The sequence below is a fragment of the Mytilus galloprovincialis genome, chromosome 7 (assembly GCF_965363235.1).
Source record: "Mytilus galloprovincialis chromosome 7, xbMytGall1.hap1.1, whole genome shotgun sequence".
NCBI classification, from domain to species: Eukaryota; Metazoa; Mollusca; class Bivalvia; order Mytilida; family Mytilidae; genus Mytilus; species Mytilus galloprovincialis.
Genome location: NC_134844.1, coordinates 96,381,196 through 96,397,860, shown reverse-complemented (window position 1 = coordinate 96,397,860; position 16,665 = coordinate 96,381,196). Strand labels below are relative to the sequence as shown.

At 32.4% G+C, this 16,665-nt stretch overlaps 1 protein-coding gene across 1 annotated transcript in view; it reads left to right on the top strand.

Moving 5' to 3' along the window:
• The window catches only part of LOC143084336 (uncharacterized), a 55,392-nt gene that overhangs the window by 21,603 nt on the left and 17,124 nt on the right, over positions 1-16,665 (top strand). Inside the window, exons 5-9 of the mRNA XM_076260748.1 lie at positions 104-179; positions 9,018-9,260; positions 9,734-10,222; positions 11,349-11,455; positions 14,030-14,483. Of these exons, the coding sequence (XP_076116863.1) occupies positions 104-179; positions 9,018-9,260; positions 9,734-10,222; positions 11,349-11,455; positions 14,030-14,483 (1,369 nt within the window). The remainder of the gene's footprint in view (positions 1-103; positions 180-9,017; positions 9,261-9,733; positions 10,223-11,348; positions 11,456-14,029; positions 14,484-16,665) is intronic.

Genomic DNA, 16,665 nt, shown 5'->3' with positions numbered 1-16,665 from the left:
CACAGAATTTGACAACAATAGATCACTCTACGGCCTTCAATAAAGCTATTTGACAAGTTTTCACATGAGGCATGATAGTTTATTACATGTTTTTCCTTTGTAGACTGCCATGTCAAAGACATTCCAAGAAGTTACTCCTGATGCCCAATCACAGGAACCTGCAGCACCAGTAGTTGGAGGTAAGAATCTTGTATTAATTAGTTAGATACTGGCTGAAATAATAATTACTTGTTTCTAATATATATGGAAACTTGAAGACGTGATATGAATTCCAATCAGACAACTTTTCAAAAAAGACCAAATGACACAGAAATTATCAATCATAGGTCACCTTACAGCCTTCAACGATGAGCAAAGCCCATACCTCATAACCAGCTGTAAAAAGTCCGGAAGTGACAAATGTAAAACAGTTCAAACGAGAAAACTATATCACACATCTCATGTATCATAAGAATGAGACCACTGTGACTATATAGGAAATATGTCACAAGACATTGCTGTATATCACACATCTCCTGTATCATAAGAATGCAACCACTGTGACTTTAGAGGAAATATGTCACAAGGCAATACTGTATATCACACATCTCCTGTATCATAAGAATGACACCACTGTGACTATATAAAAAATATGTCACAAGACATTGCTGTATATCACACATCTCCTGTATCATAAGAATGACACCACTGTGACTATATAGAAAATATGTCACAAGGCATTGCTGTATATCACACATCTCCTGTATCATAAGAATGCGACCACTGTGACTTTATAGGAAATATATCACAAGGCATTGCTGTATATCACACATCTCCTGTATCATAAGAATAATTCCACTGTGACTTTATAGGTTATATATCACAAGGTATGATGTATATCACACATCTCCTGTATCATAAGAATAAGATCACTGTGACTTTATAAGAAATATGTCACAAGGCATTACTGTATATCACACATCTCCTGTATCATAAGAATAAGACCACTGTGACTATATAGGAAATATATTACAAGGCATTGCTGTATATCACACATCTCCTTATCATAAGAATGAAACCACTGTGCATTTATAGGAAATATGTCACAAGGCATAACTGTATATCACACATCTCCTGTATCATAAGAATAAGACCACTGTGACTTTATAAGAAATATGTCACAAGGCATTACTGTATATCACACATCTCCTGTATCATAAGAATAAGACCACTGTGACTTTATAGGAAATATATTACAAGGCATTGCTATATATCATACATCTCCTGTATCATTAGAATGATACCATTGTGACTTTATAGGGAATATGTCACATGGCATTGCTGTATATCACACATCTCCTGTATCACAAGAATACATATCTATCATTATCTTATTGTATTATTTAAGGCGAAGTGTACGTAATTGCAAGCCTCTAGCGGAATACGGGATTAAAAACGTTCTTCGTTAGTAACGCAAGTTATCTTCCTTACTCCAAGAAAGGACACACGAAAGAGAAACTACTTTTTGCGGTCTATCATGAGTCCAACAAGCACTGTCTTAAAACCTCATAAAAATTATCTGAATTACTCTAATTAGAAATCAAAGTAATCTATTGTTTTGTGCAGCCTGATTTTAATACACTGTTTTTGTTTTAGACGCGTAGGAGAAGGTATTTCGTTTTTATGATATCAACAGAAGGTGAAAACTTCTCACAACAAAATTATAAACAAAAAAACAAATAAACATGTAACAATTCTACTTCTATTGATATCAAATTAATTAAAATGAAACCTTAATTTACCCTACAATATCGTCTTAAAAAGCCATAGTGTTGAACGAAAAACACACAGTACTCATCGTAAACTTGGTAAATATTACGAATAATTGATGAAGGACATGTGAATTTAATTATTGAATTAAAAAGATGTTAACATGTTTGTCTTTTGTGTAATTAAAATTTTTAGGACATGATTTATATTCATACAAAAAATAAGACGATACCAAGAGAATAATTTGACCACTAATGCAACACTTTCAAGTTCGAAGAACAAAGACGGAAAACAAACAAAAAATAAACAAATTGGGCTAAAAAAAATAATTACTCAGTAATGTTAAAGTTGTCTCACTCTTACATTTATCTTAAAATAAGTATAAACTTAGTCATTCTACTCCCAGTTTTCAACTTTTTCTACATGTGCAGAAAATAAACAGGTGTCTTCTATTCCATCAGCAATTTATGGGAAAACTAAATCTAAATTTAGAATCAAATTGAAATTGAAAGTACACACGTAAGATAAAATTATAACATGGCATTTCTTCTTTATCAAATTCCAATGTTGAGAAGATAGCAAAATTTGTTGTCTTTTATTGTGCCTGAAGTAACATTTTATTCTCAACTATCAATTCAAGATTATAGAATATAGTATAAAAATAGTAAAGAAAAGAGGTCAGGAAAGCTTTGTTACACTTGTAACTGCAATTTAATATTTAGTGGAATGAGAGGTGAAATGAGTTCAGACTATGACATTTCGATAGCATTTTAAAGATTATTTTTTGTGAAATTTTACCAAAGTATACTGCAAGGGATGCTTAACGACCTCAATGATTTTCAATGAGGATCTCGCACTCGGTCAGCCCTATACTTTAACCTAGTTCATGATTATACAAAAATTGAGAAGCCTGTGGTTTACTAGTCTAATAATGTAAGACTGGAGTTTCACATCATTTACATTCAATGTTTTTTATCGAATAGTTCTTTTTTACTATCAATATTGACCCCCCCCTGAGAAAAAATCCGATAAAAAACTTTTTATGTAAATGATATGCAACTATAGGTTGCATTTCTGTAAATATTGACAATGCAATTTCCCATAGGAACTCCTTTTACGGCTAAAACTGTACCACTTTTACTATGAAGTTTTGAAAAAAATCTTATCCTAGAATTGAAAGTTCATATGCACCACATTTTTTTTCAAAGGTCAAAATATAGGGCTGTGCGGCATATTTTCAACGTTTATATGCCCTGAACTTCTCCGAGTTTAAACTTACACTAATTTTCTTAACTACCCCTACCTCGAATGAAAGGTTACCACAGATTTCAATGTAAACAATATGCACGTGTTTATTTACTGGTAACATTCCCAAGTTCTGTCTCTGCGATATGGAACACAGAGAGCATAACTGGGAACCAGTATGTAAACAAAATCAATTTTCTATGAATATTCAATTACTCCCCAGAAGAGGCGTGTTTTGAGAAACAGCTGTATTTACAAAGTGCAACCTATACAGACATTTATTCAAATAGAAAACTCTCTAAAATCAGTTTTTCTCACATTAATACTCATTTATCAGAATTAAAGTCTTAAAGAAATCACTGTGTATACTCTAAATTTTTCTTTACTATACATTTTATACCCCCTCCCCTGTTTCAATTTTTTAAAGAATTTGAAATCAAAACTTTAATTATTGCCAGCTTACCCTATTTGCATATTTTCTGATAAAAAATGCCTAGAACCTGTTAAAAACTGTTTTGATAACATATTGAAAGCATATCAGAATATCATAAATGTAATGTTTAGCAGTCAATCATTACAACATTCAAGATTATATAAAGTATCCAATCCAGCCTCTGTCTCCAGTCCACATCTTACTGTATGCCTATTTGTCAATTGAAGGACACATTTTCTGCCTCAAATGGTCAATTTAGAATTCTTGTCACAACAGTATCATCTGTAACCATATATCTGACACAATTTAGCTACTATATATACTAGAAGTGTTCAAACAAAGCCATATTTGCAATAGTTGTATGTATGCAACTACCAGTCTGAGATATAAATTCACTTAAAATGTTGTAGAGATGACTGCTAACATCTGATTTTTGCATAACTTCCAAGAATAGTTATTGTTTTCTATATCAAGAACTTTAAAATCATAAAATCATAGCATTTACAATTTAAATTATTTGTTTTATGACACAGGGGGTAGGCAATTTTCTATGTTTTTTGCCCCTGGGGCCTCAAATTTCCTAAATCATTCTGCTGTTTCTAGCAATTTGGAATATTTAGTACATATTCAGGATAGAACACACTATTGTAAGTTTTCTTGAGATATTTTTGTTTTTCTAGCTTGTATTTATTATGCCGTGGTGACAAAAAAGCAGATTTAGGTGTTGCGGCTTACTTTTGGGTTATCGAAAGGACACAAATACCCCATAAATAATATTCAGGAAGGATCTATGAGTTTCAATGACTGCGAAGAGTAAATATGAGCACTTCTTAACAATTTAACTTACAAATATGCAAATATTATGATTTAATTTTGTATCCAGGACTTTGAGTAAACTTTGCATACTGTAAACTGTGAATTTATGCTGAGTCATCATATTTAAGGCCCAGGATTCTATCAATCTTCATTAAATATTTATAAAACTTCTTATTTGAGTTAATTTCTTTAAAATCTGTGGATAAAGCAAATTTGGTTAAATTCTGAATGTTCCCCTTTTTCACCTTATATAGGTTGCATTTCTGTAAATATTGACAATGCAATTTCCAATAGGAACTCCTTTTACGGCTAAAACTGTACCACTTTTACTATGAAGTTTTGAAAAAAATCTTATCCTAGAATTGAAAGTTCATATGCACCACATTTTTTTTCAAAGGTCAAAATATAGGGCTGTGCGGCATATTTTCAACGTTTATATGCCCTGAACTTCTCCGAGTTTAAACTTACACTAATTTTCTTAACTACCCCTACCTCGAATGAAAGGTTACCACAGATTTCAATGTAAACAATATGCACGTGTTTATTTACTGGTAACATTCCCAAGTTCTGTCTCTGCGATATGGAACACAGAGAGCATAACTGGGAACCAGTATGTAAACAAAATCAATTTTCTATGAATATTCAATTACTCCCCAGAAGAGGCGTGTTTTGAGAAACAGCTGTATTTACAAAGTGCAACCTATACAGACATTTATTCAAATAGAAAACTCTCTAAAATCAGTTTTTCTCACATTAATACTCATTTATCAGAATTAAAGTCTTAAAGAAATCACTGTGTATACTCTAAATTTTTCTTTACTATACATTTTATACCCCCTCCCCTGTTTCAATTTTTTAAAGAATTTGAAATCAAAACTTTAATTATTGCCAGCTTACCCTATTTGCATATTTTCTGATAAAAAATGCCTAGAACCTGTTAAAAACTGTTTTGATAACATATTGAAAGCATATCAGAATATCATAAATGTAATGTTTAGCAGTCAATCATTACAACATTCAAGATTATATAAAGTATCCAATCCAGCCTCTGTCTCCAGTCCACATCTTACTGTATGCCTATTTGTCAATTGAAGGACACATTTTCTGCCTCAAATGGTCAATTTAGAATTCTTGTCACAACAGTATCATCTGTAACCATATATCTGACACAATTTAGCTACTATATATACTAGAAGTGTTCAAACAAAGCCATATTTGCAATAGTTGTATGTATGCAACTACCAGTCTGAGATATAAATTCACTTAAAATGTTGTAGAGATGACTGCTAACATCTGATTTTTGCATAACTTCCAAGAATAGTTATTGTTTTCTATATCAAGAACTTTAAAATCATAAAATCATAGCATTTACAATTTAAATTATTTGTTTTATGACACAGGGGGTAGGCAATTTTCTATGTTTTTTGCCCCTGGGGCCTCAAATTTCCTAAATCATTCTGCTGTTTCTAGCAATTTGGAATATTTAGTACATATTCAGGATAGAACACACTATTGTAAGTTTTCTTGAGATATTTTTGTTTTTCTAGCTTGTATTTATTATGCCGTGGTGACAAAAAAGCAGATTTAGGTGTTGCGGCTTACTTTTGGGTTATCGAAAGGACACAAATACCCCATAAATAATATTCAGGAAGGATCTATGAGTTTCAATGACTGCGAAGAGTAAATATGAGCACTTCTTAACAATTTAACTTACAAATATGCAAATATTATGATTTAATTTTGTATCCAGGACTTTGAGTAAACTTTGCATACTGTAAACTGTGAATTTATGCTGAGTCATCATATTTAAGGCCCAGGATTCTATCAATCTTCATTAAATATTTATAAAACTTCTTATTTGAGTTAATTTCTTTAAAATCTGTGGATAAAGCAAATTTGGTTAAATTCTGAATGTTCCCCTTTTTCACCTTATATAGGTTGCATTTCTGTAAATATTGACAATGCAATTTCCAATAGGAACTCCTTTTACGGCTAAAACTGTACCACTTTTACTATGAAGTTTTGAAAAAAATCTTATCCTAGAATTGAAAGTTCATATGCACCACATTTTTTTTCAAAGGTCAAAATATAGGGCTGTGCGGCATATTTTCAACGTTTATATGCCCTGAACTTCTCCGAGTTTAAACTTACACTAATTTTCTTAACTACCCCTACCTCGAATGAAAGGTTACCACAGATTTCAATGTAAACAATATGCACGTGTTTATTTACTGGTAACATTCCCAAGTTCTGTCTCTGCGATATGGAACACAGAGAGCATAACTGGGAACCAGTATGTAAACAAAATCAATTTTCTATGAATATTCAATTACTCCCCAAAAGAGGCGTGTTTTGAGAAACAGCTGTATTTACAAAGTGCAACCTATAAAGTCTTATATTATAGGACTAGTGGTTTACTGTTTGTTGTTCTCTTTGGTTTAAGTCTGTCACTTCACATCTGGTATTTGTTTTCCGCAAAAAAAAATTTATAAATAAGGCCTGTTGATTTTCTCGTTTGAAAATTTTCGCATTTTTCATGTCGGCTGAGTCTTTTGTGGCCTACACATTATGTGTTTTTTCCTTAAATTGTTGAAAACAGTATGGTTGTTTTTATTTAAAGTTAACTAATTGCTTACATCGACTTCATTTAACCAGTGACGGGTAGTTGCCTCATTGGAAGTCATACCACATCTCCTTATTTTTTCTATATTACATCTGCTTATTTTTTTCTATATTACATCTGCTTATTTTTTTCTATAATACATCTCCTTATTTTTTCTATATTATATAAATTGGAAAGCTATGCATTTGTATTATGCAGAGGTTATATTCGTACGGCACTAAGCTAGGTAAACCCGACTGTAGCAATACTTTAGGAATAATCTCCTTGCATTACACAGTACATTCTTATAAAATTTTATAAGGTAAAAACATTAAAATGTATAAGCGGGTCCTTCTTTTTTACCTCATTGCGGCCTAAAATATTCTGAAGTTTAAATGAAATCAACACGTTTTAAATTTAGAGCGACCGAAGCGCTTCTCTGGATTAACCTTGATAATTTAGGAACACTAAAGGCTGGACATTTGAAAGACATTGTTTAAATCTGTGTTACCCCACGGGTGACTGGGGAAATGAAATATGGTCACTTTGGTCTTCTCTCGACCGGCAGTGAAATACTTGCCAAAGGGGGGGGGGGGGGTCCGTTTGACTGTGCGGGATGGATTAAGTTTGCAGTCACGTCCGGTCAGAATGAGGATGCTAAATCGGATGCATTGTGTAAAGAGAAGGCCATGCTGTTTGCACTTAAAGAACCCTTCCAACAACTCCTTGAGAGTACCGCCGTAGGTGGCCTATTGCACGGCAAAGTTTCTGTCCCTATCCAATGTACCCGCATTTTCCAGACCATCACCCCGGATGACTTCTTTTATGACCAAACCTACCTGTTGTATTTATTGTTAACGTGTTCTCGTCCTGAACATGCATGAAATATTTTCCACTGGGTATTAAGCAACCAACAATTAATCAATCAATTTAAATCCGTGTATGTGGATTTAAAAAAAATGCATGGAACAAACAAATATTTTTATGTTACTACAACTCCATTCAGCAAACATTGCATCATTCTTTGTCATTTAGTTAAAGAAAGGGAAAGTGATCGAGACGGGAAATTTTGTAGAATAAAATATTTTTTTTGCAGAAGTGCGTCATGTAAACAAGACTTATGAAATAGGTTTAAAATGTAGAATATATTGTATCCAAATCCTCAAATTAAAACCATGCAGGAATGACGAAGATGAAAATATGCAGAAAATAGGTCTACTTTTTTAAATACAAACATGCAGAAGTGAGATTTAAAACGAGGTGTATACCCGATCCTAATATTCAAACCAATCAATTTATTCTGACAACACTGTGTATACCAGGACAAATTCAAACTCGATATTTGATTTATTATTTTTTTTAACAATCCATGCAAGCATTAAAAAAGGTGCGGAAACCACTCTAATATAGAACAGATGAAGTTAAAGTCTACAGTAATTTGCGATAAATTTAATTGCAAACTTGCATCTTTTGGCAAATATTAATTAAAATTAGTTAGTTTATTTCCTTATCAATTTATAACACTAGATCATTTGTAATACATATGAAGATGGGTAATACACTCGCAGTCATTGCTACGACATTGCACAGTATAATAGAGTTACGACGTAGAGGTTGTGGCGATGTAACTGTAGATAATGACGTCGCCTGATAATTTTAATATTCCGGCCAAATAAAGAAACTTCAATAAGGAGTAACGTAAAAAGTAGCACGGTTGCTAAGGACTTTCTTTGCACCGATGGATTCGTCATTCATTTTTGAATCGTATATCAATTTAAAAAAAATGTATTGACCAAGAAAATAGAAGATCTTGATAATGTAAAAATATCTGCTGATTTTGCTGATTTTCCCTATATATCCTTTGTATTTTTGACGCGTCATGCTGTTAATTGCAAAGGCTATCTAAAAAATGGAAACGGTTACCCCCTTTATTTTTATTTTCTGGTGTAATTTTACAAGCAGAATCCATAAGTGATATTTAAAAAAAAATCTGTTGTGTAGTTTAATTATGTACACTTCGCCTTAAGATAAATTTGTTGAAACAAAACATTTTTCAAGATGAAGAAAAATTGTCTTTGACATTGTCCAGTTTCAAATTATCTTCGAGTGTGTGTATGCATACATTTTCATTCTCAAACATAATGAAATTTAAATTTAAATTTTTTTTTTCAGAATCCATCGGAAAATGGCAACAGTCTGCCATGTTAAATCGTTTATTAGGGAAGGGCAGCTATGAATCATTTGATATGAGATGCATGGTAACCGGCCAGTTTTCCGTCGGGAAATCGAGTCTTGTAAAGCTGTTAACTGGAGATATGATACCAGATGGTCGACATCCAACTGACGGCATTTCTCTTGTTGAAGGTCGCTGTGGCCTTGACATTGAGACGAAAGGGTGGATTCTTATTGATCCAGGTGAGAAAAGGCATCAGTAGAAATATCTGACCACATTTTAAAAAGGCGCTACTTTGTTAACTGCACCATCAGCAGACATGTTAAAGCACTGAATTAATAGTAGCACACTGTAGCCATTTATTTTGTGCCTTCTATTCACGCACCATATTAATAAAAATATAAAATTTGTGTAAGAAAATCTTAACATCAGTATTAATCATATTAGAAGGATGTTAAGATTTTATATATTTTGAAATTGAATTTATATGTTAAAATTATGCGATGAATTAATATTTATTTTCCATAATCAATAGTGTCATCAATCAATCAGTTAAACTATGACTCTCTTTAAAATATGTTAATAGCATTATGTGAGTGTTACACCTGATACGATATGATTTTTATCTTAATTCTAATTTTCTTACATTCTTTACTTGGTTTTGACAGTCTGCAGCTGTTTTGGATTGCTCATGATGTATTAAATATAATTTCAGACTCTTATAATGCCCTGGATGTTGTGTATAATAAAGTATTAATGACCTCTCTGGAAGAAGAGGAGGAAAGTGAACAAACCGTAAAATTCAACAAAACTTCAGATACAAGCCCAACTGGTCATACCAAAGCCACACTTTCCTCTTTGCACTCAGAGCAGGCTGCAACAGCGCAATCTCTACCACCTAAAAAATCCTCCAATGTGCCTCTCACGGTAAAACAGATGGAAAAGAAAATGAGAACAAGAATGACAAAAGAGGAAATAAGAAGGAAAATGGAAAAGGTCCTCAAAAGTGGAAAGTATAAGATGAAAGTTGGGCGTCTTATCTTCTGGGACTTTGGTGGACAATATGTTTATCTAACAACACACCAGACCTTCATGACGTTTCGTGCATTGTTTCTTGTAGTATTTGATGGGAGCAAAGATTTGCATGAACAGGTTCCTGATGTGATGTGTTTTCCAGGGCAACACATGACGCCAACTCCAGCAGGTAATCAGCATGTTTATTAACTGACCGATAATGCAAGTAGGGTATCTTTATATCTTTCTATAACAGCAAGGTGATAATTTAAAAAAAAATACTGATTTCTCAAAATATCGACCCAAAGACTAAAGATCATTACGTTGGTATTTTGAAGGTGTTGCTTTGCCTGAACCAAAACCTAACACTTTCATATTAACCTGTCTTAGACAAATCATAGCATATGATATATTGTAGTTTGATCCATCAACATTTCATAAAAAAGTCAAATTTTCTTTTTATCAGTTCTTTTACGTATGTTTTAATTGAAGGAATAAAGCTTCTTATTGATTTATATAATTTTCAAATGATATAATTCCAGAGTTATGGAACTTTGTTCACTACATGATTTAAGTATTATTGAATCTGTACTGAACAACATACATCGTTAGAAACCCACATTCTGTATCCATATTTCCAGTTATTTCATAGAATTTAAAATTTATATACAATGTTACCTTCTTATAACTGATTAAAATTAGTCAAAATTAATATGAAATATTTAAATAAGATCAAATTCTTGAAAAAATGCTTGATATTTTAGTTTTCCGTTTTGACTTCTTCAAAAAAATCAAAATAAATCTTAGGAAATGTAGACTACTTATCAACTATATTACCTTGCATTGCTTAAATATCTGTTATCAAGTCAAGGGACACAGTTAACTATAGACCCTAATATGGACAGTGTTTAACTTGCAAATGGTTTCCATACAACCTGTTAAATTTATTTCCTTATATTTTATGCATGAAAAAAGTAAGTAGGGGGATGACATTACATGTAAAAATAATTTCGGATTTCCATTTTGGTAAAGTAGTGATTTGGTCGAGTTTGAACAGGTCAAATTTAATGTATACAAATAAAGCTGTCAAATTTGATTATAGAACCTTAACCTGACATTTTCTATATTTGAGGTAGAGCTATAGATTTTTTAGATATAGCAGGTGTAATTTTTTAATTTTTTCATTATTTTTTTCAATAACGGGTTAACAAGACAAAAGACAATGCAAAACTTTTGTAGGATCACAACTTTTAAAAATGCAGAATGTATATACTTTTTTATACTTCTTTTACGACCGATTTGATTTTATTTTGCAGTATTCTTGCAATATTGGGTTAATTCCATCCTGACCTATTGTAAGGTTGTATATGCAGGCATTCCTAAGATCTTGTTTGTTGCCACTCACAAGGATAAAGTATCAAGGGTAAGCGATATCTTGTTAGCTTTTTAATAGTGAGTTATTGCTATTTGTAATACTTTAATAGTGTGTACAAATTTGCCTAATACAATATTATGCTTACATAATGATGTCATGACCATATGTATCAACTTGACCTGCATTGTTGTGAAATTACAAATTGAAAGAATAAGATCCCTATTGATTTGTAGGTAGTACACTTAAGATTTAGATTACGGGGCCATTAAATATAGTAGAAAATATGAAGAACCACTAGTAGATAGGTAAATAATCAATATTCAATTTGATATATCTCATTTTCATGGAGCTCATTTGGCCACACCATTCTCAGTAATGGTCTATTGACTACAGCAATTGCTCAGTTTATATGTTCAAGTTAGTTTGTATTTGAGTAAGTTTTATTTCAACGAATATGTTGTCAGTAAGAAACTTTAGCATTTAGTTGTACTGCACCAGATGCATTTTTCAACAATACATTTCAAGGATGCAAGAGGCCAAAATGTTTAAAAGTCCAAAACATAATACACAAATAAAATTGACCAACAATACAGCCAAAACTGTAGAATGAATGCACGAGGACAATACATTCTTTTTTTTAAAATAAGTCTAATCTTTTATAACTACAATTTTAAAAATATACAATATCCGTATTTTCACGCAAATACCGAAATACTGGGTACTGGGTACTATGCTATTAATAGCCCTGTTTTAGATTTGTTGACGATTCATTATAATGTTACTTATTTTTACTAGTGTTTCCAAAAGCTGGTTATACAGTGTAAATTACACACAAAAAAAATGCAATAGCAAGTTGTTAAAAATTTGAAAAAGATGTCTGTGTTAATGTTCGTTTTGTAAAATCACAAAAAAAGTTTTGTTAGTTTAAACTAAAAAAAATATTTAATATTTTGAAAGATTTACATTTAGATACAATAACATTAACGGTACCAATTTTCCTGCACCAGATGCGCATTGCGACAATACATGTCTCTTCAGTGATGCTCGTAGCCAAAATATTTGAAATCCAAAGCTTAAATGAAAGATGAAGAGCTATAATCCGAAAGGTCCAAAATGTTTAGCCAAATCCGTGAAAGGAATCAGAGCTTTGAATGAGGGAGATACATTCCTTAATTTATAATAATTTCTAACAATTTGTAACAGCAAATTTTAATAACACAAAAAAAAAATCTGTATTTTCATGCCAGCCGGTACCGAAGTACTGGCTACTGGGCTGGTGATACATCAGGAACTAACAGTCCACTAGCAGAGGCATCGACCCAGTGGTAGTAATAACATTAACTGTACAAATTTTCCTGCACCAGATGCGCATTTCAACAATACATGTCTCTTCAGTGATGCTCGTAGCCAAAATATTTGAAATCAAAAGCTTAATTGAAGATGAAGAGCTATAATCCAAAAGGTCCAAAAAGTTGAGCCAAATCCGTTAAAGGAATCAGAGCTTTGCATGAGGGAGATACATTCCTTAATTTATAATAATTTCTAACAATTTGTAACAGCAAATTTTAATAACACAAAAAAAAATCTGTATTTTCATGCCAGCCAGTACCGAAGTACTGGCTATTGGGCTGGTGATACCTCGGGAACTAACAGTCCACTAGCAGAGGCATCGACCCAGTGGTAGTAATGACATTAACTGTACCAATTTTCCTGCACCAGATGCGCATTTCAACAATACATGTCTCTACAGTGATGCTCGTAGCCAAAATATTTGAAATCCAAAGCTTAATTGATGATGAAGAGCTATAATCCAAAAGGTTCAAAAAGTTAAGCCAAATCCGTTAAAGGAATCAGAGCTTTGCATGAGGGAGATACATTCCTTAATTTATAATAATTTCTAACAATTTGTAACAGCAAATTTTAATAACACAAAAAAAATCTGTATTTTCATGCCAGTACCGAAGTACTGGCTACTGGGCTGGTGATACCCTCGGGAACTAACAGTCCACTAGCAGAGGCATCGACCCAGTGGTAGTAATGACATTAACTGTACCAATTTTCCTGCACCAGATGCTCATTTTGACAATACATGACTCTTCAGTGATGCTCCTAGCCAAAATATTTGAAATCCAAAGATTAAATAAAAGATGAAGAGCTATAATCCAAAAGGTCCAAAAAGTTAAGCCAAATTCGTTAAAGGAATCAGAGCTTTGAATGAGGGAGATACATTCCTTAATTTATAATAATTTCTAACAATTTGTAACAGCAAATTTTAATAACACCAAAAAAATCTGATTTACTGGCTACTGGGCTGGTGATACCCTTGGGGACTAACAGTCAACCAGCAGAGGCATCGATCCAGCATACAACTATAGAACTTCATAATTTCTTAATTGAAAATTTATTAAAACAATGATTAACAAAACTTTGAGAATGTAAGTATTCTAGAGAAATTTAACCTTTAAGAGTAGATGTATCTATTCTGAAAATTTACGATAAATCTAATGATAGTCTAGTTGGATTGTTCCATCATTGAAGATGCACATGAATCATGGTGTGCGATACATGCTCTTTAAGCCTCATTTATATGTATTTATATGGCAAATCTTAATATTTTAATAGGAGAATGTTGATGCACGACGTGAAGAACTTTACAGTGGAATTGAGGAGTTGTTTAAAGACCACGAGGGAAAACATCATCTGGTCCTTAAGCCTCTAATATTTGTCAATGCCAAAGATCAAGGTGACCCAGAAATAGAAGTTCTAAAGAAAACAATCACAGAGCTAACATTCAGCCACCCATGTTGGGGAGAGAGAATGCCTAATGCATGTGTACCACTAGAGCTCGAGATCGCCGAATTAGTAGCAGAAGGAAAACAAATTATGTCATTGGTTGAAGTTGAAGAATTAAATGCCATCAGCGAGGTGTCTGTCCTGTCTCCTGAGCAGCTGACTGATTTCCTTCATTATCAACACTCTCTTGGGAAGATTGTTTATTTTGACACACCACAGCTGAGAGATAATGTTATCATAAGTCCCCTTCTTATGGTGGAAGTTATGAGATCTTTCATTACAGGTGTGTATATATTTTCATTGAGTAGTGATGCTATTGCTGGTTAAAAAAACAATATACCAAATATTGTTGATCAGCCATTTTTAAAAGCACTTGGGACAATTGAACGGTGCCCTATACGAATCTTCTTGTTGGTTTGTCAGAGCTTTAGCATGTTTAAAAACATTAATTTTATACTTTTTACCTCACAGCGTTAATATTTTTGAAGTGCACACATTTGTTTTATTCTGTTAATGCTTAACCAAACTTTTAGAATGCAAGTATTCCTACCCTGTTTTAAATTATTAGTACCAACACAATTGTTATATTCATACCGCAACTCTTACACCTAAGGGAGTATTGTTTGCCAATGTCCAAACAAAATGTCCAAAATTAATATTGTTGATCAGCCATTTTTAAAAGCACTTGGGACAATTGAACAGTGCCCTATACAAATGTTCTTGTTGGTTTGTCAGAGCTTTAAAAACATTTATACTTTTTTCCTCACAGCGTTAATATTTTTGAAGTGCACACATTTGTTTTATTCTGTTGTTAAAAATTTGAAAAACGATGTCTGTTTTAACGTTTGTTTTGTAAAAACACAATTGCAAATTTTGAAGAAAAAAAGTTTCGTTGGCTTAAACTGAAACAGATAATAAATATGCTAAAATATTTAGGTATAAGTATAGAACTACCTAACTTATTAATTTAAAATTCATTAAAACAATGCTTCACCAAACTTTTAGAATGCAAGTATTCCTACCCTGTTTTAAATTATTAGTACCAACACAATTATGTTTTGAGACAATATGTCGTTGTTATATTCATACCGCAACTCTTACACCTAAGGGAGTATTGTTTGCCAATGTCAAAAATGTAACTCTACTCACTTTCTAGTTGTATTGGGAGAAAGAAATCTCATCCAGAAATCTAAACCTTAACAATGGAACATCAATTCCTTGTAAAGTTAATATCCTATTTATCTATTAGAATTACACTGCCTGCGATTAATCCAGTAATCAGTTTTTGAAATATCACATACAATTTCTGTAAAATAAAACTAAAACTTTACCAAAACGAATGGAATGTCTTATTTAGATCAAGTCAAACTCTTAAAAAAAAAGTTTCCACTAGAATACTAGTATACTTGAAGTAGTTAACTTTACCCAAAAAAAAAACAACTAAAAAAATGAACATAACATTAAGATAAAGGACAACAATTGACTGACAAAGTGTCAACATAAGTTACTGCTAAGTATCATCTTTTGTAACTCTGAAGTGAAATTTGGCGTAATATATTAAGGTTATTGTCATAATGGTAACACATTCGTCATCACTTGCATCATTACTATACGATTGTCTTCTACCCAATATATTGAATATTTACCAAAGTTGAAATTTAATGAAAACAACCATATATTGGTTTAATAACGACTATCTGCCTTCAAATAAACAGTCACTTACAGTATACCAATGATTGTTAAACCCAACAAAATCAATCAGAATTAATAACGACTATCTGCCTTCAAATAAACAGTCACTTACAGTATACCAATGATTATTAAACCCAACAAAATCATTCAGAAAAATGCAAAAAGGTGGTTAGGGACTTCATTACTAAATAAATTTAATTTTCCATCACGAAAAGGAGCAGTTTTGATTGAACCATACATTCAAACCACATTCCATCATTGTCATTTATGTTGCTCGTACAAAACGCAGTTCACACATTATTGAATACATGTGCATGCCTTTTTGTCGAGCCTTGGACTTTTGTCGAATAAGCGAGAGATAGTGATCCTACATTCCGTTGTCGTGGTCGTCCTCCACAAATATTTCTCCTGTGGTAAACGTTTTTGGAATTTTCGATAACTTTCTTAAATAAAGGCAACAGTAGTATACCGCTGTTCAAAATTCATAAATCGATAGAGAAAAAAACAAATACGGGTTACAAACTAAAACAGAGGAAAACGTATCAAATTTAAGAGAACAACGACACAACAGAGACACTCCCGTACGAAAATTTCAACCGGAGTTCAACTGGACTTCAGCTGGACTTGAGACGTATTCCAGTCTGACTTTGAAAAGTCCAGTCTGACATGAGCCGTACACGTACTTTTTCTTATACTTTGGTTATTTGCCAGCCGGTATTTTCTTAAAAGTCCAACCGCACTTTTTTGTAATTCTGACAAGAAAATAAACACGG